Source organism: Caloenas nicobarica, chromosome 4, assembly GCF_036013445.1.
Source record: "Caloenas nicobarica isolate bCalNic1 chromosome 4, bCalNic1.hap1, whole genome shotgun sequence".
Classification (NCBI taxonomy): domain Eukaryota; kingdom Metazoa; phylum Chordata; class Aves; order Columbiformes; family Columbidae; genus Caloenas; species Caloenas nicobarica.
In genome coordinates, this window is record NC_088248.1 from 20,134,452 (window position 1) to 20,159,677 (window position 25,226).

Consider the following 25,226-nt stretch of genomic DNA (forward strand, 5'->3'; position numbering starts at 1 on the left):
AGACTGAGGAGCTCTGGTGACTGAGAAGACATTCAACTTTTTGGGCTGGGAGCACTGCCTGTGCTGGGGTTCAGCGGGAAGGGTTTCCAGCTGGAGGGGGTGAGAGCATGAAGCCAAAAATGGCAGGAAGCCGGATGTGGTTTGTAAATTGGGACCTCATCACCATACAGATACGATTAACAAATTGTCGCTTTGTTCTTCAGATTCAATTAAAATCACTGAATTAAATATAGAGAGTGAGATTATTGGAATGGAAAGACACGGAAGACTGACAAAACGTATGGAATAGTGAAAGCAGAGAGCAATCGCAGATCTGGCTAACGAGGTGAAAATTATCTTGGCTTCTATGAGATTTACATATGAGCTTTCCAACATAACTAATTATTACAAGTGAGGGAGTATCTCTTAGTTACACAACATCTTTTCTGTAGTACATTTTTCTCACGGTCTCCCTTAAATAAAAGGATCAGACACGAGTTGGAAACATTTCTTGCCAGCTATTTGTTTCTCCAATGTAAATCAAAGACAGACTGATAACATACAGCAAGACAAGAGCCATTATGTCCTGCTTCAGGAATTCCCTGTGATTCCTTTTTATCATTATTATTACTTAAACTAATGAAATGTCTCAGTTCTTTTTTTTGCACATTCTTCCAGGGGAAAGGACAAGATTAAAGACTCATGTACGTCTTTGATCTTCTTGTTTTCATGTTTGCTTTCTCTTATCTATCTTAAATAGACAAGTTCATGACTTACATGCAAATGAGAATAATTCAGTTTTTGAAAGAACAGGAATATCTTGGAGTAAAAACATACTTTCAAAGGATTCCTCTATTTGAATGAAAGGCACGCTATCACTAACCAATGATTTCCCCTAAAAGAGGCATTGCAACAGTTTAAGGGTTTAAAGTGAGGCTTAGAGATTTATAATAATAAATCCCATAATCTCATTAGCAAGGCTGCAACATTCAGTGCTGGACTGGAAAGAGTTAAGCACGTCAGATGTGGTGGTCTTGTGGAGATGGTGATACTAGTTAAAAATAAAGGACAATGGCATAGAAAGCATCACTTGTCTGTTCCTGAGGAAGAAAGTGGCCATAAATGCTGCAGAAGAGAAACTGCGGTAAGCGCTTCCCTGTTAACGGCCTTACTAAATAAACTAAGCTAAATGGCCTTTGCAGGGAGGAGATCGCCTTGTGCAGAATGAAGTGCACCATCAGGACGAGGTATCCAACACATCCGTACCACAGATCAAGCTTGCGGACTCCATCATGGAAAGCATCTTCCTAAGATTGCTTCAAAGATGATGTCTCTATTCAGTGACCCAGAAGTCTCATTCAAAGCCGTGGCCAGCAGTTTTCCTTCTCAGAGACTCGCTTGGCCCTGGACACGCTGCCAGTCACATACTAAAATAGATACTCCCCTGGAGACTAAGCCCGGATGCACAGGACCCTCCTCAGTCCCACTGAGATCACTCTCTCCTTCAGCATTCACTACTCTGAAAAACTCCAGGAGCCCACCTGTTTTCAAATTGATTCTACAGGAAACATCTTCTTACCAAGAAACCAAGGGGAAGGAATGACATGCAAGAAATCCTGCCAACAATTCTGGCACTTAAACATCATCCCCGCATCATCTTCCTATCTCACAGACAATAAGAAGAGAATGCTACTATTGCCCGTGAAATATGAAATCTGACACACTGACAGTGCCCATGGCTTTTTTTTTTAGGTCTGTGTCCTGTCTGTTACAGGGCTGAGACAGCAAGTCATGTTTTGCTGATTTATCTCCAGGACTTCACTTGTCATGTAATTCCAAACTGCTTGCAATTCGCTCTGCAACCTGATGTCTCTTGATGCAAATGATTCGCAGAGTCTTTCACAGAGAAACTCTCTCATTTTCAGGAGGGCTCTAGGAACAAGCCACTGGGGAAGCAGACTGGCTACGCTTTCCTTACACAAAAATATCCTCTTCATATCAAAAGGGTGTATCATCAGGGAACCACCTACTTCCTGGACATCTTGTTAGGTGGGAAAAAAAGAGGAGACCTTGAATATTACTACCTACCTTCTACTTCTGCCGGTACTGCACAGTTGTCTGTGCTAGTGATCATCTTAAAAATTAAATGTATTAAAATAAAAATTGTAATCTAACCATATTTGTAGCTGACACAAGCCCACAATGGAAGACAGTTTTGCGCTCCACTACAGAAATTCCCAGCCCAGTTGGGATGAGCGGCCCAGGGCATTCAGTGAGAATCCCTGAAGTCCTGATTCTCCACTCATCAAAATCAGGCACCTAACAGGACTGAGCTGTGTCTTCCTTGTGGCACAAGAACCTGGATTTTGCACACGTGGTGAGGAAGAGTGGTGGCTGAAGACAGATATGCTGTATCTTCAGATTTCATCTCACCAGGGAGTCACAGGAAATTATTCCAGGAGATTCTTCAGTATTTCTAGTTGCCTCTCTCACTAGCTGGACTCGTTGCTTTCTCAATGGATAATTAAATCAGTTCCTTCTGGGTTTACTGCTTGATCAGCAACTTCTGCTGTGTGCAAGAAGATAAGAGGGTCACCGTATAAAAGAGGACAAGGAGGCAAAGGTGGTTTTGAGGCTTGACAAAAGGACATACCACGTTTTTCATGAAACGAAGACACAGCTGCAATAGGTCAGCTTGGAAGAGGCAAAATGGAAGATCACTTAGGGAGGCTTGACGTGATTGAGGGAAGACGTTCATGCTTTCATGTAACAGTACAACACCTCTCCTGCTTGGAGGTAACGGCTTGTTCTCCCAATCCTATTTTGCAGTCAGACACCCCGTCCCATTCCCTCAGCACAGTGCCCAGACTATCAACCCAGAGGCTGATGAACGAACTGCTCCTGGTAGCAACTCCAGCATCAGCCAAACCTATGAAGGCCATGACAGAGGATAACAAAGAGGTCTGCAAAGGTTCTTATTTGACACAGAAAACATAGGCACTCATAAGGCCTTGATTTAAAACTGTGAGATTTGAAATCATTCAGATGTCAGATTTTTTTTTTTTTTTTAAACTGAAGTCTAATAAATGAGTCACAGTGTTTTCCACTTTCAGAACAGGGCAGTCAGTCTACACAGTTAGATTTTATTGCATTGTGGGGTAAGAACCGATAGCACAACTTCCTCTGAATAGGCCAGCTGGTTCCCCCGGCATCTGATGCTCTGTTTATCCAACCATTTCAATCTTACCCTTTGGATAAACTTTATCCTGAGTACATCAAATACAACTAGAAGGAAGCATTTTTCCTAAAGCTGGCCAGCAATGAAGGTGTTGAAAAGCCTTGCATGTGTTTTAAACAAGTAAGCACAATACCTTCATAAAAAGACACGTAAGTTATAATGGCAAAAGCTTTTGAGCACAGTGACAAAAGAATCCTGTTCCAAAGTAACACAAACCCTTCTTCTTGTATATATCTGAACATCCATGACAATAACATAGAATGTTCTAATTCAGTCCTTGTGCTACAAGAAAATATGTCAAAGACAAGAAAAAGCCCAGAACTTTAGGGGAAACAGAGAAGAATCTTCATGGAAAGGGCAAGAGCAAGCTGAGCTCTTCTAAACTACCTACATTATTACATTCCATAGCCAGGACTAAAAGGAAAAACAAACAAACAAACAATGACAAAACAAACCCCAAACAAACAAAAAACCCGCAACAACAAAACCACCACCACCCACAAACAAACCACAGCAACTCATTAACACAAGTGGTTGAGCTTTGTCTGTTTATCACTACCATTTTTCATATGAAGAGAGATAATGAAGAGATTAGAGACGATATCAAGCAAAACTGAATAAAGTACATGAAGAAATTCTAGTTTACCCCATATGATTATTACAGCTTCAGAAAAAAAAAAAATTGCTTAGGAGGCATGTTTTCTTATTCTCCTGAAAAACACAACTAGCATAATGACAAAGTTTTTAAAACGTCTGCACAGGACAATTGCTTGTGCACCTTAGTCTTGTTCAAATTTTGGAAAGAAAATACTGAAAAGGAAACCTACTTGAACATGTAAACCTATCAGTTCCAAGCTACAGCATATTACCTGAATGAACTTTTTATTTTACTGGGTTTCATCTTTATGTATGTCTATTTACAGTGCTAATCTGCCTGTATAATTACTTGATGGAAAGCACACTTACGGTACTCATACACATAAATTAGGCACATGTGCTTTTGCAGTCAAAGCATCTAAAAATTATCACAGCCGTTACAGTCACAGCGAATCTGCTGCCAGTAATGTTCAGATTCCAGCTGGGACAGTCTCATTCTTGCTATCCAAAATTTCATACTGTACATTTAAAAGGAAAATACATTCTTTCTGTCTGTAAATACAGAGCAACTGCATCTCAGAGGATGCCTGAATTTAAATAAGGGAGGTTGGTGAGGGATCCCTATGCGTTAAATATACATTACAGAGTATGTGGCAGTACTTTTCTCTACAAGATTATTATTAACACTCACAATTTTCCTTTTTCTGCTGAGCAAGCAAGGCAACCCTCCCCCTGCCCTGACAGTTACCTATTAAGGGTCCAGACACATCTCTGAATCGCAGTGCATTTTTTCCCTGCAGTAAAATGGTTATCTCCTCAGATTTCATACGTTGATAACGTTTTCTACTGTACCATTAGAATGAAATGTAGAAGCCTGAGCTTCACAGTTTTGCTGATGCCTAGATAGTTGCATCCAGACAAGAAAAGGATTAAATTTATTATTATCATTGCTCTTATTATTCATTGCTGAACTACCATAAAGATGCACAGTGTTTTATAAATCCAGAGTGCCTCAGGACCTATGGCTCATTCTCACCATTGTTGACTTCTCTCCAGATCTATACATTTTGTATCTTTTTCCGGGGGTTTGGACAAGGTGCCAAAAGCAAAAGCAATGCTGTAATAATATTGGTGGCCATTGCTACAGCACTTACATGTTCAGTGATCATTGATAAATGAACAGGGACATGTTTAATACTTCTAAAAAAATATTAAAATGAAAACACTTTGTTCTTTTTTTCTTTCTTCACTTACTGTGAACCCTTGTGTAACATGCAGGTATTCATATACCTCACTATATTTCAGTCATCATTTTGATCTCAAGGGTCACTAGTTATATATATTTCCATGTCACTTGGCTACATGCATGACAGCAATCTTTTCGCTAATAAACATTATCAACTTTCTGTCTATTTTTTGTGTGTTTTGCACAGAGGAAAAGCACATAATATATATACACTACATATTTATTAATTTCTTTTTTTCCAGAATCCCATCTATATTGACAGAAGTCTTGGCTTCTTTTTCCTCAGATTTTACTTTTAAGTTATTTAAAGCTGAATCCCATGATGACTTTTTGGAAACACAAACAGCCATTCCAGCACTGCTCACCTGATTCCTGTCTCTGGCATTTGCGTAGCGGAATCGCTGGATGTAATAGAAGACCAGCCATGCCAGCGAGATGATCATCAGCACAATGAAGGAGATGGAGACGAACACCACAGAGGTCCGGCTGACGTACTTCTGCAAGTTGCGTGTCCCGATGGTTATGTACATCATCACAGTAATGTTCCTCTCCAGGAGGCTCACTATCTCTTTTCCTTTGGGTTCAGGAATCATTATTGCTACAACATCTTCCAGACCTGTCAGACAGAAGAGAGAAAAGAAACCTTAAGTAAAAAAGGTGATTGCCGCATAATAAAATGACAAAAGGATGTGGCAAGGCAAAAAATAACATTTAAAAAAAAAAGGCAAAATAGTAACAAAAAAGCTCCCCTTTCTCCTGCTGGTTTTCACAACAGGTAAGTCAGATGGATGTAGTGAAGGTTTCACTTAGAACCAGTTACATAGTATGTTTCTATAATCTCAGTGAGATTCATAAAGTATGTTTCATGGGTTGACACAAACACAGATTTCCAGCACTACTGAGGCTTATCCAGACAACACTGCTGGAAGCACTGCAGAAGAGGAGACACGCCGTAGCATCCTTCCGTCCAACACTCCATATACATTTATCACAGCCCATTTCGCAGGGTCACGAGTCTGCCAGAGAAGCCCCTCCAAACACCACATTTGGAGCAGAAATGCTTTCAATCACAGATCCCCACATGGTTTCACAGCCCGAACATGCCAAAGCATCACTGCCCTTGCCCGGGGCTGCCAGCAGGAGATGCCTGCAGGGACCACAGCAGCTCAACATGTTCCCACCTCACCCACAGCCCTGTGCCACTGGAGGCTCCCCACAGCCTGAGCCCACGCAGATATTTGGGAGCCCATGCTGGGAGCTGAACTCACCAACTGATGCAAGTTTGAAGCCAAAAGCACTGTTTTTATTCCACGAAAAAGGCTACGGCAGCCCAGAGCAGCCCCCAATGCAGTTTGTGCCCCACAAGCACATGAATCAGCACAGCTGGGGTGGCAAACGGGTGCGGGACAGGGCAGGGACTTCCTACGGTCCTGTCGATCTTTCTGAAGTTGTGACTCTGTGCAATGGGCCCTCTCCCGATCCATCAAGCCTCGGCTCTGCATCAGCTCTCCTTTCTGGTTCATTTTGCTTGCATCACATGCTGCTGAAACAACTTTTCCTTTCTTTTATGTCCCCTCTGTACACGACAAATATAGTGCAGAATTATCTGGGACTGGGCAGCTCATTAAATGCCTTTTCTGGCTTTATAAATAAACTATCACATCTTTGTGGTTTAATATTAGGGATATTCTCTTCTTCTACTTCACATAATAAGTGTGTAGACTGTTTTTATGCCTAAGCTATGTGTTGCAATGGTCAAATCCTGAATTGTACTAAGCAGCTATAGACAAACAAGACAAATTTTAATACAGAAACATGCTACAAACAATTGCATATGAAACGATCGCAAACTGGCATTTAGAAAGGTACAAACTGGGGGTGTCTGGAGCCAGAGAGATGCTGCGGTGGGGTTTCAGAATTTCAGCTGAAATCCCAGGAAATCAGCTGGCTTGTTGTTAACCCCATGGCTACCTGTGTTTTGACTGTCCTACCTCAGGACATCAGTGGAGGTGGGAAGGGATCTCTCGGCTGAGAACCGAGACACAAGAGGGTGGCTTGTGTTTCCTACAGCATCCCCCTCCAAGCTGATATCCAACCCCGGCTTCACTGGTGCAGCACTGTGCCTGTTCTCACGGTCCAGCTCGAATGTTTCTTTACCCAAAACCCCTGGGGAGTACAAATCAGGTTTTCAAAGGTGCTAAAAACCCAGATGTGTCCAGCAGGATTTCATATCTACTAAAGCAGACAGGTGAGTGGTATTCAATGGAAAATGCTAACTGCGGTGGAAACTTTATCAAATTTTGCTGAGTATCTGGATCAATTGGAGGTACTGAAGTAGCTGTGACAGACTGTTGCTACTCACATATGAAGTCTGCTGCAAAGCTGAGATCTGAACCCTCCTCTCTCAAGTCTTGGAGTAGAAGTGCAAACTGTTTCACTCTTCCTCTCGTGAGACTTCCCACCATTACACTTCTCTGATTATGAACAGGGCAGCCACCAAACAGGTGGAAATCAATAGTATGGCTGAGTCAAAAGAGTTTTAGATATCCATGATAGGAAACTTAATCTTTCTGCTGATACTCTTCCATAAAGCATTAATCATTTTCAGCTATTTCCCTTTATATGTCTAGCGAGAGCCCTTCTTCAGCAGCCAAGATAAATCTACCTTTGCAACTCTTCTGATACCTGTTTATTACAAAAGGCAGATGCCAACATTACCCTAACAGCCTAGGGAGAATTTGCCAAATCTCAAAGTGGCTGAGAAGGGCACTGGTGCCACACCAGTAATTTTCCTGCAGTCAATAAGACAAATTGCCTGGAGCAGTGCTTAGCTGTCCACACGCCTTGCTTTGCTCTCTTCTGTTTCTTTAAATAAAATAAAATTTTCAAAACCACTCTACAAGAAAACCCAAGCACCTCGAAGCACCAGAGCAACCACTTCACAGACAGCCAAAAAGAATCCATAGTGAAAAATCCCACAGACAAAACAACCTGAAGTACCTTTCATCAGCTCCTCTCAAAAGCCACCATTCTGACCCACTCCTTGTCCAGTATGGACCTCTAACATCACCTTCTGTACAACCTGGGACACTGTATGAATGCTGTTACCTGAAAGCCTGTACAAATGGGAGATACAGACAAAACCATTTTCAGTAGAAAATATAGGTAGTATTTTAACTGCTTAATTATCCTTAATCTTAGATTTCTTTAAAAACTTTAATAACATGTTTAATTACAATTCAGTTGAATATAGCTTAGTATATTTCTGGACAACTGTAAATAATGGGCACATGCCAGATATGACATGTTGCAAATGAAGAATCCCATTCAATTGTTCAATTATGAAATCAATATTTTTCTCATAATAAACCAAGCATGCTACAGTAATGTCCTATCTTCTTTCTTTAATATTAAAGGTACGAAAAAGGAGAAAAATTTTTGATCTCCTGCCTAAATGTAACCTCCTTCCTGTTTTTCATCGCCTGCCCTTTCTGATTAAACTACAGGGCAGCTTTGTGGCTTCAGTTCACGGTGGAACCACCACTGGTTTTGAACAGGAGTGCAGCCACATGCCTCCCTCCTCTGCTTCCTCCTCCTTACATCTCTCTGCCAGGATTGTCTACTGCCACCTTGGGCCTAGGGCCTTTTCACATACTTTACAAAACACAAGATACTAAGTGAATTGCCATAGATATATGCTAAGTAAAATTACGCTTAGAAATGCAAAGTAGAAGACACAGCTATTGCAAGAGGAAAGCAGCTGCTTTTATTTATTCAAACCCTTAATATATTCAAATTGCAGGCTATCTGGTTATTTTCCTGGAAAACATTACCACTTGTAATGAAGCATTTTTGGAAAAAAAATTACCAAATCAGCAACAACTAATAATCAGGATTTTTTTTTTTTTTTTTTACATTTTATTGAGTTTATGATAATTTCTCCAAGGCACTATAAAGAATGCTATTTGATCAGTCAAGTCATTCACCCAGTTTTTAATCTCAAATATGCTCAATATTGTGATGAAAATAAAATTTTAAAAAAAGAAAGTAATTTATTTCCCTTTCCTCCCCTACATAACAAAATGTTTGCATTACCTCAGTTTCAGTATCTAATGACACATGGGAAGCTCTGACAGACAGGAAAACTATACACATGAAAGAAGAGCAATAATGCAATGAGCCATCAATGTTAGAGATGCATTTCTACACCCAAGCACACATTTGTTCAACAGACTTCAAAAAATAAGCAGTGTCTGGTAATTTGTACCCATGCTTCTCTTGTGAGTTAAACACTAATGATGCCTTTCATTACACACATCCACAATGGTAACTGCATTTTGTGGTACTCTCGTTACTTAAAATTTTTCTTTTCTTTTTCTGGCCACGATTAATGCCGAGTTTGACATGAATTTTTAAGTAGCTGTCAGGATGAATCAGAGATTCATAAATCAAAGGTATTCAGGCTGCAGTGAATGGATTGTTTTTCTTCTTTTTTGGCTTAGGAAGCATCTAACGTATCAGTGATCTCTCCTTGTGAGCCAATAAGAAAACACGTAAGGTGCAACTTGCAGGCATTTGGGATCATTTAAGTCACTTTAACTTGCTGAAATGTATTCACTTAACCAAATATTTCCGGGTGGAAAAATGTGCTGCTGGTCTCCAGGCTGCTGTTCCGCTTCTGAGTTCTGCATCCCAGGGCATCGCGCAGGCTTGGCCATCGGCAGGGTCAGCGGTGGGCACTGCTGGCTCCAGGGGGACCGTGCTGGGGAGCTGTGGGCAAGCCCAGCGCCTGGGCCAAACCTGCAGCCCTGTGGCAAATCCACGGACGGCACAACCGCGCCAAGCAGAGGCTACTTCATTCTCTTACAAAGGGATGCTCTAGAATTCATAGTATGGATATACTGAATTCCCCAAGCATTGCACCTTCCTGTGTGGGTCATGCTGGGCTCCTCCTCCCCCCAGCCTGCAGAAGAAGTCATCCCATCTCCTGGGTCACCGCTAACAGCGGGAGGAACCACGGTGTGAGGGGAGATGGACAGCAAGTCTGCAGCAGGTGTCAGCCACCCACTGACACCTTCATGTGGCGTTGGAAGGCAGAGTTGTGAAGCAGTGACAAAATCAGAGACGGTTTTCTATGTCAAGGTGTGCACCCAGCAAAAAAGACCTGAAAGACCCTCTCCAAACCTTCCTCCTCCCCACAGTGCTTGGCTGTGGAAATGGACTTCAGCTGGCATGCTTTTTATGTGAAATTGAAAACTTTTTCTACTGTAACAATCTATTCACTGGTGACAAAGGAAAAGACAGACTTCAGTTCTGTAACAGTAGCTTTTGTGGGAGAAATGAACAGATGTTACAGCCAGAAGATGTACGTATATTTTCCACCTTGGCCACAGGCAGTGCTGACAAACCTGTGATATTTCTTGACTCTGCTCTGGAATCTTCAGGGGGCAATACTGCAAACAGTCCCTCTCTTCTCCTAATTAGCAGGCAGACCCAGCAGTGGCGGGCTGCTCCTGTAATGCTTTGCCAAGTTTTGATGGAGGCTCTAAAAAGTGGTATGTTTCTGACACATCTTAGAAGAGATGATTTAATTCTTCATGCTTGGCAACTGCCAGAAGTCAGTTAGAGAAATAATTAATTGAGTTATTTGAGTAGAATTCCAAATTGGGAGGCATACAGCGTCTTCCCCAAGATAGCCTATCAAGATGTAAATAAGGATTTATCTTACGTTGTACAACAAAATCAGGTACTAAAGTATTTCCCTTTTATAGATTTTGTAACTGAAAACTCAAACACTATTTCAGAGTTCAGAAATTGCTTTGATAAAGCAGACAGTGTTCAGTCCTGCTTAGAGCTCAGGAAGAGAAACTTCACAGGAGGTGCAAGAACTTAAGCAACTCTTCCTTTATTTCTTGAAGAAATAATTTCATTTTTAGGAATCAGTTTCAGTAACTACCGGCTATTGGAGAAAAAGCTAAACGAATGCAGATCTAAACAACCCGACAGCCTGCCTGTGCCCAGCTCTGGAGCATCCTCCCCCGGCTCAGCCTGTGGCATGTGGGTCCTGCCAGCCCCACGCAGTGAGAACCCACTCGGCTCCGCACAAGGACTCACTGTGCTGCCAACCACGCGAGTGCCCTCCTGCCATCGCTCCTGCTGCTGCCTGCGCCTCCCTGAATGCACTTTTCAGTATGATCTGGATTACGTGTAACATTTTAAAGCAAATTTGGAGCAAAGCATAGACATCATTTTTTAAAGAATGCTATATATTTTTTTTCTCCAGAACAGCAGCTCAGCTGAAAATTTAGTCCTGAAGAGAACGAAAACAAATCCATGGTGATGGTGCTGTAGTTGTGATTGTCTCAGTTACAACCAAGAATAGTCTGCTGGGCTATTAGAAGATACTACCTTTTGCTACAGACCTTATTTTCGTTGAAAATATTATTGCTTTGTAATTATGTTTGGTTTCTTCATAATTAAATTACATGGGAAATGGTATATAGGTTAATTTGATGGCATTTCAATTGAATTTTTTAATGCCATGTAAATTATTCTAACATTTTTATAGTTGCAACAAGGGTTCCAAGTTTTTAAGACAATCCAATGAGAGTTCAATCTTAGTTCTTCTGTTCTGTATGGTGTAAATTGACCAGAATATCAGCTGTTGCCTGTTTTTCTCCTTTAGAAATAAACATAGTCCTAAATTACATTTTTGTGAAGTCAAAAATTAATTTTGGAAACCAAAGCAATATTTCAGAAATGCTGATTTCTGAGCTTCACCCACTTCAGAGAAGCAGCAGCATAATGTTGTTTAAACAACATCCTAGACTCTTACACAGACCAACTAGGAAGCATTACCAGTAAAAAATCGAAATGGGCCAAAGGACTTTACCCTGCAGGGACTCTCCTTTATGGGGCATTCATGACATTGGTCTCAAATTGAAGTATCAGCAAATGAGACTATAGAAAAAAATTGGCAAAGAGAAGAACAATATATAGTAACAGTAACACATTGTCAATTCATCACACATCATAGGTGAAATGACTACAAACCTCATCTAAAATCTCTTTCATGAACTGTGTCAAGGCCAGAGGACTAGAAAGGACACCAATTTCTAATGAGGTTTCACAACAGATATGGGCAACTACAGATCAGGTTGTCCAAAGTTATTCAGTGAGGTTCCTCACCAAAGACTCTTAAGCAAAAAGAGGTGGTTCTGAATAAAACAGGAAATCCCTCACATGGGAAAAGAAGGGGTTAAATGACAAGATCTTGGTGTTCCAAAACACCAGAGAGCCACTGAGTACAAAAGACACCCAGGGCCACAAACTGCTGGAGGCTGGGAGAACATTTCTGGGGAGGCAGGACTAAAGGTTCACCCTGCAATATACTCTTCCTCAAGCAGCTGCTGCTTGCCATTCTGAGACACACGATGCTGGGACGGATAGATCTTTGGTGTCAAACCATAGACTTGCTTTTACATTAACTGGGAACTGGAAGTATCTCTCCCGGACAGGCAAAAGATTCAGTCATGACAGTGAAACAACAGGACCAAAGTCAGAGGTCTGATTAAGTAAAAAAAATCCTTCTGAGCTGGAGTAGGGAAACCGTACCTGTTTCTGCAACCAGTGACGAACAAGGACTGAGGCTGAAACAGTCAGTGCCTCTTGCTTCCCAAAGGCCCAGCCAGGGCTTGAACCAAGGCAGAAGTGTGTGTTTCTGGTGTGGAGGCTGGAGGGTGGGTTGGTGGCTCAAAACTGTGCACCACGTACGTGAGCATCAAGGGTTCAGCTGCCACCATGGGGGTATGAACACAGGAGCAAAGCAGAGGAAGGCGGAAGCAAGACAAGAGATGCACTTGCTGTCCCAGAGAGATGGACTTGCATCGCCCCCTACGCCGAACATCACACCCAGGTCCTGCAGAAGCGCCTGTCCACCACCTCCCTCAGTGCCCATCCCAGAAAGGTGTCACTGTCACCAGCGGCAAGGAACTGGTGAGGAGTTGGGAAGGATTTCACCCTGCAGCGAGGGAGGGCTGCAGGGTGGGATGCAGGAGACTCTGCCGACCCACTGGTGGGGCTGGCAGGCAGCAGCCCCGCTCTGCCCTGGCACCCTGCGGGGAGGAGAGGAGAGCTGCCGGCAGGGACGGGACAGCAGCAGCCTGGCCGTTCTGTGTCCCCGCTGCTGACCCCGAGACACAGCAGGCAGGCAGAGCTAACCCCGGCCTGAGAGGGAAAAAAAAATGCAGGGGAAGGCCAGAAGCAAACACAGCATAGCAGCACGTAGCCCCATTTTTGTGGATTTCAAGCTACTGAAGTTATCAGAATATGAGTTTTCACCATATAATCTTTTTCCTTTTTAAAACCAGAGCTCTTGCCTTACAATGACGTAGGTGCTTTCATCTTCCCCACCACCCACACTTCCAATTTGTTTTCTTTCTCTGTTTAAAAGCAGAGAGATATTTCCTTCGACTTATCCTCTCCCTCATTTCCCGCTTCTCCTTGGCACCGTTAGCGCTCGCCTTGGTCCCTTGCCCATCTTCCAAAACATTTCACTGTAAATCAGGTTTCCTTATAAGGGAAATGCAGCAACCCTGGAGAGAGGAGCAACACCTTTTCCCTACAGCACTTTTCCCATTTATAAAAGAAGGAAACTCTTTTACACATTTTTTTTTTTTTCTTAGACAACCTTATTGTAATGCAACAATTTTCACTGCAGAAGCACAAATATCTAGTGGGATAATTAAATGACCTGTAAAGAAAAAAAGACCTACTAATGTTAATGACTGGCTACAGTATTTAAGTGATGGATACAAAAGTTTTTTATTTGGTCCTGAAGTGAACAACAATAACCTCCAGCAGGGCTGCTCTCGGTTCATTTGTTTCGATGCTAAAACCAGGAGAGGCAAGATGCTTCTGGCTGTGATCTTTCCAGTGAAAAGCGTTCTCAGCCACTGTTTATTACTGTTTAGGGACAAAGACATTTCTGTTCATGTTTTTGTAATCAATGCTGATCTTGCCAAGGCTGTAGGAGCTCAGAATATATTGACTTCCTCTAATTTTATGCAGAAACTGCAGCAAAGGAAAAAGAAGTAAAAAGCTACAAAAACTCACAAAATCAAACTCAGCACGATAGTTGCATTTTTCCTGGGCTTGGTTCCCATAGTGTCAGCTAATCAGTCTGCTGAACTAACCAATGCTAATGAACCAACGCGGTGTTATTTATTCACACTTGATTACAGAAAACGGGTGGTTCTCTGAGAAGTTTCCTCAGACCTAAACCCAAACCAAGGCACAAATTTTTGAGACTGTTATCGTGCCAGGAGAGTACTTCATTATATGTGCTCATCATTTATACTGCAGACCTCTCGAGAAACCTGTCTTGTGTACTAAAGAATATATACACTGTCAATGGCACGTGCCACTTCTTGTAAGTTCTCTGTTCTGGAATTTGCACTGCAATGTTTTATCTTCTGTTTTTTCATGTACAAGGTGGCCAGACAGACTCCTTCATGCAGGCCTTACAGCTAGGAAATGCTCCAACTCATAGCAGAATATGCTACGAGGATAATTTATTAGCAAAATACAACCTTTTCAGAGTTGTGGCAAAACACATCCACTGTGTAAAGCAGAAGCTGCTTTGCTATCTTCAGTGGAAACATGCCAAAAGAAAATATGTCTTAAATAGCATCTTAAGTACTCAGAGTAGAGTACAATGCAAACGCAAGCTAGTTACTGTGCTTGGCACTCTTAGAACAGGTATAAATGTATTTCCATTAACAAATGGGGAAACTAGAGCAAGTGTGTTGAACAACTCAGTAAAGGTTCATGAAAGATAAGGGCAGAGCATCTAAACCTCAGCCTCACCCCTGACAGGCAAGCAGCTCCGCTACTCCTCCAAAAAGGCAAGATAAATAAACAGAACAGCTGGAACTGCTCACATCTTCCTTGGAAACAGGGGCAGGGTTCAGCACAGCCTTGCCTGGCCCAGGAGCCTTTCCTTCTGTTAGCATGATAATTTGGCAAGAGCTGGTAGATGCTACCATTGTCGCATCCCTGCATGGGGACACAAATGCCAAGTTTGTCACCGTATCCCTGTTTAAACCCTCTTCCCTTCAAACTACGGATCCCTCCCCATGTAAGCCTGTATTTGGGTGAATCGGGATGCTTGCAGAGAATATGGGATAAAAACACAGTCAGCTGATGGTACTGGAAGGGTTTAAGGAGGCTGTACCCCTTGCTGTTTATGACTGGAGGGGGAAATGCCCCCAGGCGGGGTGTGTGATGCTGAACCCTGGCAAGAAGCACAGCTCCCCGCTGCACACGCCAGGCCAGCCATGCTAGCACAGCTAACTGCAGCGGGGACCTGCAATTCCCCCTCCCAAACTTTAATCCCATGCCCTGACAATATGCAAACACACTGAGCAGAAATGCAACCTACAGGTGCACAAAGATGCACGGAATTCTCCAAGATAAAACGAAGGAAACAAATCGACAACGCTGGAAGTAACTAGAGCTGCTGTTTGCATAATTAAATAGCTGTATGGAATTATGTCTTGCTCATAGAGTTATGTGCTGTTGGTGTTTTGCAAACTTTCTGAACAAATAATATTGCAAATACACAAAAATTAGGAAATAAGCATGAGACTATACACAGAAAAATATGTAGTCCTTATTATGCAGATTAATTACAGCTTTTCATCTAAATTTAGAGGCAGAATTAGTGATTTTTTTGATGTAGGAACAAATTCTGCCCGTTTACTCATAATGTCAGAGAAGGTGTTATAAAAGTATTAGTGCCAAGTGCAAAATAAACAACATTTGACCCTGGACAGTAAAGTATCATTAGGAACTTTCTCAGACATTAAAAAAGGAAAAAAAAAAGAGAGGGAGAGAAAGACACGTATGCAAAAAATCTCATTTCAGCTGGAATGCCTGAGTTATAAAATGATGTTACAAATACTTACAACACAGCTGAAAATACCTCTTAAACCCATGAGGCTTCATTTGCAACTCTGCCTGAAAACTGCTCATTAAAGGAAATAGATGGGGACCAGAGGAGATTTTCTTAATCACCGTTTCTCATCACCGGTCCCTGTGACTGGGACCACATCAGTTCCCAGTGCAAGTCCAAGCATGGGCTGCAGCACCGGGGGACTGGCAAGGGGCACCGCGGAGTCCCCACATGGGTGCTGCTCCCATCCTTGATTTCTCCTGCACCTTTCCCACCTCCCCCAGTGCCTCCGAGGTGCAGCAGGTCTACCCACCAGTTAGCAGAGCTCCCGCTGAAGGTCTTTTACCTCAGCACCCGAATTATTGGACAGGGACAGCTCAAGGCTGCCTTAGCTCCCCTGCAACCCCCTTACCTCCCCCTTTCATGCCAATCCAAGGGCTGCAGGCTGAAGGAAAGGGGACATGGTGACACAGAGATGGGAGAGGCATGACTGTGCAGATCCTCCTGCACCATCAAACCCGCCAGCCAGAGCAGCCTGACAGGGTACCCGTTTTCCTCTGGAGAAGATGAAGCTCCACAGAAGCAGCCCTCAGACACACTTGCCTACAAATCCAACACAGAACATCCCCAAACCAAGAGATTGAGACACCTCTGATTGAAGTCACATACTACAACTCCAGTGGCTCTACGTGGGCTGGAGTGGCTTGCTATTTAAAAAGCACGGACTAGAAAACAGCACAGCACATTTGGTGCGGTTTTAAGCAAACACTGCTGGGCATGTTCCAGTTCAAGTGACCTCAAATTAGCTGGGCAAGAAACAGGTTTGCAGCAGCAATCCTGGAACTTTGTAAAAATTACTTCAGGGGATTTCCTCTTTCCTCACTCAGATAAAACTTCCCCAGAGGTGCAAAAACACTCTAAATGCTTTTACCGCTCCGTGCAGGGGGATGGGACTAAAAGTAGCTGATAAGAACAACAAATTAAAGTGGAGCAAAAGATGGAAAACTGTGAAAATGCATGGGAAACAAACAAACAAACATCAAACCAAACAACAACAAGAAAACAAAAGGGTAAATAAGCCAAATCTCAAGCACAAAGCCAGGAACACATTGGCAGAATGAAACAAGAAGTCAAATAAGCCAAATCTGAGGCAGAGTATCACTGACATTGCCATACCCTCCAAAATTGCTGAACATCCCTTTAGTGCCATTAGATTTTTATGGAAGTTTTGCAGACCTCTACAATATATACCCTCAGACATCTCTTTTCCAAGTTGAATGATCCCCGTCTTACTCGGCCGCTCCTCGTATGGAAGCCATTCCATACCTTCGGACATACTTTTCCATATAGGGGATGGATAGGTTTGATTAATAGTGGTACATTTGCCAACACTTTTTTTCTAGTTGCTGCCATCTTAAAGACATTCCCAGAAAGAAGAGTCTTCTGTCATTATGCTCAATAGCTACTAGCCTGAACCTTCTTCATCACCTCATGTTAGCATCACAGGGATGACCGATGCCACAGCAAATAAGGGGGAACATTTGTAGCCTCTGTCTGTTTATGAGCTATAAATGTCCAGTGACTTCCTGAATTACATAAAGAAAGAAAAATCAAGCAAACACCTCAAAATAGAGGGAGATGTGTCTTACTTCGTTTTACCTCAGACATAGACAGGAATAATAAAGTCTCTCTTGTTTTTGCTGGAGGGACCTTATTTGCTCAAGAGCCTTGTCAGGGAAACCTTCCATCCTCAGGATGAGGCAGAGCTGCTGCATCTTTGGCCTTTATTTTCAAGTGGTATTGTTAAGGGGACCTATTCCACACACTAAAATCAAACAGGTAAAACTAGTATAAATCAGACAAAATTCAGGGCAAAACCATATTTTTCAGATAATAAAGTTCACCTCCTTTCTCAAGACATCAAGCTTCATTAGTCTCTAACACTGTTAGTTTTGCAATTCTCCAGCTGTCCCTACAATCCCTTAGGGTAAACAACACTTAAAATGTCTAATTAAAAAAAAAAAAAAAATCAAGCAGAAGATAAATGTTAGTTCTTTCCTACATTATGCACAGAGATAAGCTTAACTAAAATTGGTTTTCATACTAATGTAGTTAAATTACCTACACCATTGCAAACCAGGTTAAAATAATCTGTAAGAACATCAACTTCAGAGAATGGGAGTGCTTTTGGAGCAAAACATAACTTCCAAGGCCTCTTTGTACATCACAGAAAAAGGTCTAGTAAGCAACAAACTCCGTTTTTAACTACGGTGTCAGGATTTTCTAAAGACAAATTCAGTAATGCTTTGGCTATATATAAATAAAAAATACAGAATCACAGGAAAAGAGACATAATTAAGAACAACTGAGACAAAATTGAGAACAGGCCACCTAAAAATGCTCATTTGATGCAGCAGAGAGGTCGTTTAAATAAACTGCTAGAATTTTTTTTTTCTTTTTTCACCTAACTAAGCTATCTTGGTGTTAGTTAATATTCCTCTGATCGACTGACTCAAGTGTCAGCTTTGGAGTCTAGGGTAGGGCTGATTTAACGTTGTCTGTTTCTGCTCAGTCTGAGTAAATAGCCAACCTGAGTCCTCACTCACAGAGCAAAAGAATGTGTCGAAGCAGCTAGAATTCCCTGTTGACCATCACTATTCCCTATTGACCATCACTAACCTGGCCGGCACCATAAATTCTGCTTTTCTGCATTTGACCCTGTCTAGAAATGATTGCTCCTGATCCCGCCGAAAGGTTGCGTGTTATTCTCCGCAGCTGTAACACCACAACCTTCTCTCTCCACTGGCTGTAATGTCAATAGTATCAGCTTAGAGTGGGGCAAGGTGTCCAAGTCACAGAGAAAAATCAATAGCAGAGCTGGGAATGCTGGTTCCCTGGTCACTCGACTCAGAATCAGGAATATCTTCTGATACATTAGTTCTTACATTTACTTGTTGTATCTCCCAACATATACCTAGTTGTGTTCCTGAGGAAAACCCAGCCCAACTGTGCATATGCAATAGAGCCTGTTTCTTGTATGAAATAGCGTAAAAAAGCAGAGGAAATGGCAGGGGAGGGATGCCAGGGATCACGTGGCCCCCTGCAGTGATACGCATTTCCTACTGCACACCTATAAACAAGATGATGCTTCTAGGAACTAGGAAGCCAGACTGGGCAAACAAATAAAGAGGGGAAAAGAAAAGTGGGGGGCAAGACAGAAAAAGAGGGGAAAAAGAGGACACAAAAACCTGGAAAGCAGTTATTCTGGCAGGATAGCAAACCAAACAAAAAAGTGCCGTATCAATGTGGAGCTCAAGGGTAACCCTGTGGGGAAAAAAAAAAAAAAAAAAAAAAAGTAGGATCCTGGGATTTATAAACAGGAAATAGTGAGCAGAAGCAAAGAGCAACTGAGAGGAACAGCAGAATAATGCAACTGCTTGTGGCTGCAGAGAAAGTGTCTCCGGGAGACCTGAAGAATGCTAGGAGTTTGGTTTATTGAAAACAGGACCAGGAGGTGACTTGATTATATGTATACACATACATATGTGTGTGTGCATATACATGTAACACATGCTCTGAGTGAGAGAAAACCATGGTTAGTAAGAGAGACTTTGTCTACTTGGATAAAAAGCATAGTTAGAACCAACAGCTGGAATCTTAAGGTAGTCTTTTCAAATCAGAAATAAATCACAAATAGATCACAAATTTTTAAACTGTGAGGGTGATTAAACTGGGGAAAAAAATACTGTTTGGGGAGAGCATTTAATTTAATAATATATTTAATAATAACTTATTCAGGCAGTGCGGGACAAACTGACTGAAACTTGATTATCTGTAGTAAACAGATTGGAAAAAATGTAAAAATCACTCTGCAATTTCTTAGATGCACACCCCAGCTTCTCAGAAGCTTTGAAACTTAGGGATCGTGCACTTACTTGATCTAATTTCAAACGCACTTAGCTATTATAAGAAAAAAGTTTGACAAAATACGTACATTACTGGGTTTCTTTCCACATGGAAAGAAGTCGAAAGAAGCGTTCCGCAAGGACGTGTACATGTGTGTGCTTATTCAGTACAGTCACCAATACCTGCCAGGGCAACTGTAACTCCCATCTGCATTTGGGCTTAAAGTAACACGAGTGCTGAGATTATTTGATGGGAAGGTCGAGATTGCCAGACGTTGCTGTTCACATGCCACAGTCTCACTAAAGAACCCCTTAATATTTATTATCGAGCCAGCCATCCCTGGCTCCGGCAGCGACACCAAAGAGGCACCACAAGCTGCACATTACAAAACACACACGATCTTTCCTAAGGTGATGTTCCAACTCGAGCACAGAGCAGAAATCCTAATTCAAAACAAGAAACAGAATAAACAAAAACAAATGGAAAAAAGCAAAAACTCCACGAGTGAAACACAGGAGAAGTATTTTTACAGGCTTAAACTAGACGAATGAACCGTGTGATCCCAGAAATAGTTGGCAGTCTTAACCAAACCTCAAGGTCTGAAAGATACACGCACCCTTAGCTAAAACTACAGAACATCAAGCCTGAAAATGTTTGGAACACCCAGGCCTTCAAGAAAAACAACCCTCAACAGCATGTGAAAGTCTAAATGTCTTGGAGAAAAATATTTATACTTCTATAGAGGCACGCTGTTTATCTCTCCAGATTTCACGTGGAGAAAGTCCCTGGAATGCTTTGCAATGCAATACAGAGACACAATTATGCTCTGGGACCTTATGATTATTAAATCTATGTGGAGCTTGGATGCACAGCTGCTTTTAAAAATCTCTGCAATGCACACCTTGCCATGACAGTAATATAAACACCTCAAAAGCACATTTATAATATATGAAAAGCAAATGCGTTATAAACCTTATTTTCCCACCTTACAAGCAGGGAGGAAAGGTACGTTTTTCCATTCAGAAGTCAGACACCTTTTCTCTATAAGGCCAGTTCTCATGACAATGAAATTAAAGTTAAGTCCCCCACTGGCTTAAAGTGATGCAGAACCAGACCTTTAGTATGTAAAACAAACTATGGAAGGCCTACTGAAGAAAAGGAAAACCACCTACCACCACTGAAAAAGCTGGATATTTTTATCTGTATGCTGCTCTTTAGACAACAGGTTTTAAAAAACTGGCTTACAGGCCTTATTTTCTTAGCACAGGATATGAGCAATGCCTATTGATTATATATGGAAGTTACACACATCCTGGAGAAAGAGAACAGGGCCTCGAATGTCCTGGCAGGTGTAAGAGCAAAAACATTTTCTTAAAATGCTACAGTACGTCCCAGCATTTTTCGGGTTGTCATTGTCAGCAAAGTAGAACTGCATACTTCATGAAACGACATTTTAAACAGTGTCTGAATGAATCACTGCCAGATATACTCCCTGGCCTGAACAACTGCACAATCTCATTTCAGAGATGTTACTTCCAAAGAGTTACTTAAAAGGAGTTATAATTACTGAAGAACATTTCGCCTGCAGACACAGAAATCCCTCTACATCTGCTCAGGGTATCCTTTTTCCGCTGTCAAAAGCATGTGAGCACGACGAGAAGAAAAGGGTTATAGCTCTGATGTGCCTTTCAGATATAATGCCTCTATACTTCTTCAAAGATACTATTGTTTTTATGCCACCGTTATCAAATCCTATAGAGCTGTATGCTTCACAATTGAATGACAGAGAGAAATGTGTCTTCTCCATGCTTACATGCAATGCTCCTTAGCCTTTCAAGTACCTCACTGGAAATGCAGACTTAAGAAAACACATTATTTGAATCAAGTTGAGGTATCTCCGACCTCACTAGGCCATACACGCAACTGCATAGTTCTGTTTGTATATACTACACGGGGCAAAGAAAATCCTGTGTTTCTTAAAACCACTATTTGTAACACCAGGGCAGCTAAGAGTAATCTCCTTCAGTGAAAATATCAGCCAGCGATTTTATTTCAGGCATTTTTACTTGCAAACACTTTTAGTACTTGTTTCCCGGAATTATTTTTATTCAAAGGCTTCAAGACATTTGCTAAGCAAAGGCTGGAAACTACATCAAGAAATAAACCAGTATTTCCTGCCACATGGGGAAGATACTTCATTCAATAATTTTTTTTTTTGGAAATGTAAAACAAAGTCTGCAATAACCCTCTGCAAAAAACTCAGCATTATTCTGACAGTTAATGTAAAAATCTCAAAAATACGGTTCTGTGGCTTTTATGGCATCATTCTGTGCCTGGATGAGGTAACATTGGCACAAGCAGAGACACAAGGCAAGGGCAGCAGAAACCGCGGGCCACGGGGTCACTTTCCATCAAAGCTGTGCCTGCATCAGGTGCCCAAGCTCATGGAAAGCAAAACAAATTTCCTGAGTCCACCTTCTTAAAGGATGATAATTCTGAGCATACATACATATGGATTTTTTTTAATGCGGAGTTACTGTATTATATATACATTTAACAATAATACCACTGCTGTCTGTGTGCTTGGTGTTTAAATCTCTGTGTCATGAGACAGCAGCACTGTTAACCTTTGGTCTTTCCTGCTGATTTTTCTGATTCTGCTTAGGTTCAGGATGGCTTTAAAGCAGCACATCAGCTCTGTAATTCTTGTAAATGTTTTTGGGTTCTTAGTATTTTGGGCAGTGCCTCGAAGTGCCACTTGCTCACATTAAAGTTGAGTTTGAATAAATCCTCTCTCACTTCCCTTTTTCTTTCTGTGCACCCAGTCTTAAAGCAATTAACGTGCAGCGATTCAGCAAGTTCAGCGTTATTTATGACATGAAATGAAGGAACTTCAGAAATAAAAGAGGGAAATACCAAAGATTTTAAAGGAATTTAGTCAAAAAACAACACACTTGATGTGAAGCTCCAGTTACAGAAAATTCCCCCAGAAGGCGAGCCTAGCAGTCTCAGAGGTGGGTACATTAAAAGTCAACACATACAAGTCCTCTACACCAAAAATATACTCCAGACACTTAAACCTGGACAGTCACTTCCAGAAGTCAAAAAAGGAAGAATAAAAGTCGACTCAAAATTGAATGAAATTGTTCTATTATCCAGACTTTTGATGGCAATTTTTTAATGTTCTTTGAACACAACACTGAGATGCAAACCAAGTATATCAACAAAGACCCTGGGTTTGTTAGTGAATTCTTTTACATCTTCTTTTCTCCCTGCAGATGGACTACTGCTTTGCTCTGTGAAGCACTGTCGAGGTTGCTAACAACATAAGATGGATTCCCATGCATATGGCACAGATATTTCAGACAGCACTTATCTCATCCACAAACAAAATAAAATGTACCTAGCTGAATTAAAAATGTGCCTTTTTGAAAATCCCTGTGTGCTGGGAAAAATGTTTAGGCCACTATAGAAAGGGCACCAGTGAGTAAGAGCACTCAGATCAATAAAGATACAAACCAAAACTTTGTACCCCGTAAGAAATGATTTTTCTGCCTTGAAGTGCAGAGAGATGGCCTAAATGACTTTTTGAGCTCCCTTCCAATGCTATTTTTACATGATTCTCTCAGTTACTATTATGTAGCACATACAGGCATCACGATAGTTCCCAAAAATATTTAGTGGAAACGTACTCGCCAAAAAAAAAAAGTAGGAAAAAAACCCATAGAAACAATGCATTCTGCTTGAGACACTTTTGTAGGTCAGTTGTTAGCAAGTTTCATGTCAAAACAGGAGTACAGCAATCTAAATGTTAGAGGAAAGATAAGAAAAACACAGAAAAGTTAAACATACTACTCTAAAAACAGGATGCCTCGGGTTGGATGAGTCAGTGCCCAGAAATGGAAACGAAAAAGGGTGCTCAGGTGTGCTCCCATCAAAATCAATGAGTGGTCTGATTTAAAATCATAACATGGCATTAATGTCACCTCAACTCAGTTGTAACAAGTTGGCTACCCTAAGGCTCTTCCTACAGCCAAGGATGAGATATTCACCTTCTGTAGATGCCTTGTTCTCCTCTTCAACAATAAATGGAGCCCACCTGGTTCATTTAGTGGCCTCGCTTTTAGATAACTTTGGCTAAAAAAAAAAAAAAAAAAAAAAAAAAAAGAAGAACGCCCTCCAAAGCAACCCACCCACTGTGATCAAACTAATTCTGTGGGAGACCAAGGAACTTGATCTCCACACACTGAAGGCTGCCCCAAACCACAAAGCTCTGCATCTCAGTACAAGCTTATTTGAAAGGTGGTTACAGAAAGCTCTCAGGGAATAATGACCACACTAGTCAACGCCTATTTGTTTACAAGGAGTGAGAGAAAGACTAAGAATGAAATACTTTTTTTAATATCGGTAATCAGAGGTCACAGCAGAAGTGGCTTTGTCAAGGCTCCAGAAGGGAGGTCACTAGGCAATCACCACAGTGAGCTGCACTGACCTACAGGTTTGAAATCTACGCCAGTCCATTATAGTTTCATTCCCCATATTTGCGGAGGTACACAGCCATCCAGAAACACACACAAAAAGCCTGCAAAAATTTAAGGTGTTCTTGCCTGAGTTCTTTGGACTCCTTTCTAGTAGGAAATATTGTGGGCAATTTTTAAATCAGCTCTCCGAGGTCCAAGCAGATTAGACAGCACAAAGCAGAGAAAAGAGTTTGTCTTTCTGACAAACAAAAGCTGACTTTCACCTCGCCCCAGTGAAACTGGGCAGAGCGCTCATTCCAAGGCACAGGGAGTCTCACTTGTGACTGGAAGCTGTAGCCTATGGAATCTGGCGATAGCTGCTATGTAAAGGTTGACCGAGAGTGCTACCAAAAATGCTAAAGGGCAGCAGGACCTTCCAAAAAAGAAAGCAGCTCAGCTGTCACAATGAAGATCTACATCAGTGGCTTTTGCTGGGATGGTTATTCCCATTCCAGATCTAGCAGTGCAAAAAAAAAAAAAAAGTGACAGCTGGGCCAAATGCTGAAATGCTACAGAGTGACTTCCATGGATCAATGGCATTACTCTTTAACTCAGAGCAAAGTTTGGTTTACTGGAGCTTTGATTACAATGTGAAGTTTTTAGAGCTCTCCATTTTGTCAAGATCCTGGGAAGAAGTTGCCACAGAAGGAACTGAAATTCTCATATCACTATTCCATGGGGATCTACGGTGCTGGTTGAAAATAAGCCAAATGCTGCCAGGTGTATGTCAGTAATGGCTTCTGTAGTTACTAACCGGTGAGTTCAGAAATTCAGTTTTGAAATTCC

General features: G+C 41.6%; 1 protein-coding gene across 1 annotated transcript in view; it reads right to left on the reverse strand.

Moving 5' to 3' along the window:
- The window catches only part of RNF150 (ring finger protein 150), a 122,247-nt gene that overhangs the window by 46,960 nt on the left and 50,061 nt on the right, over positions 1–25,226 (reverse strand). The window contains exon 2 of the mRNA XM_065634075.1: positions 5,426–5,676. Coding sequence (XP_065490147.1) covers positions 5,426–5,676 — 251 coding nt within the window. The remainder of the gene's footprint in view (positions 1–5,425; positions 5,677–25,226) is intronic.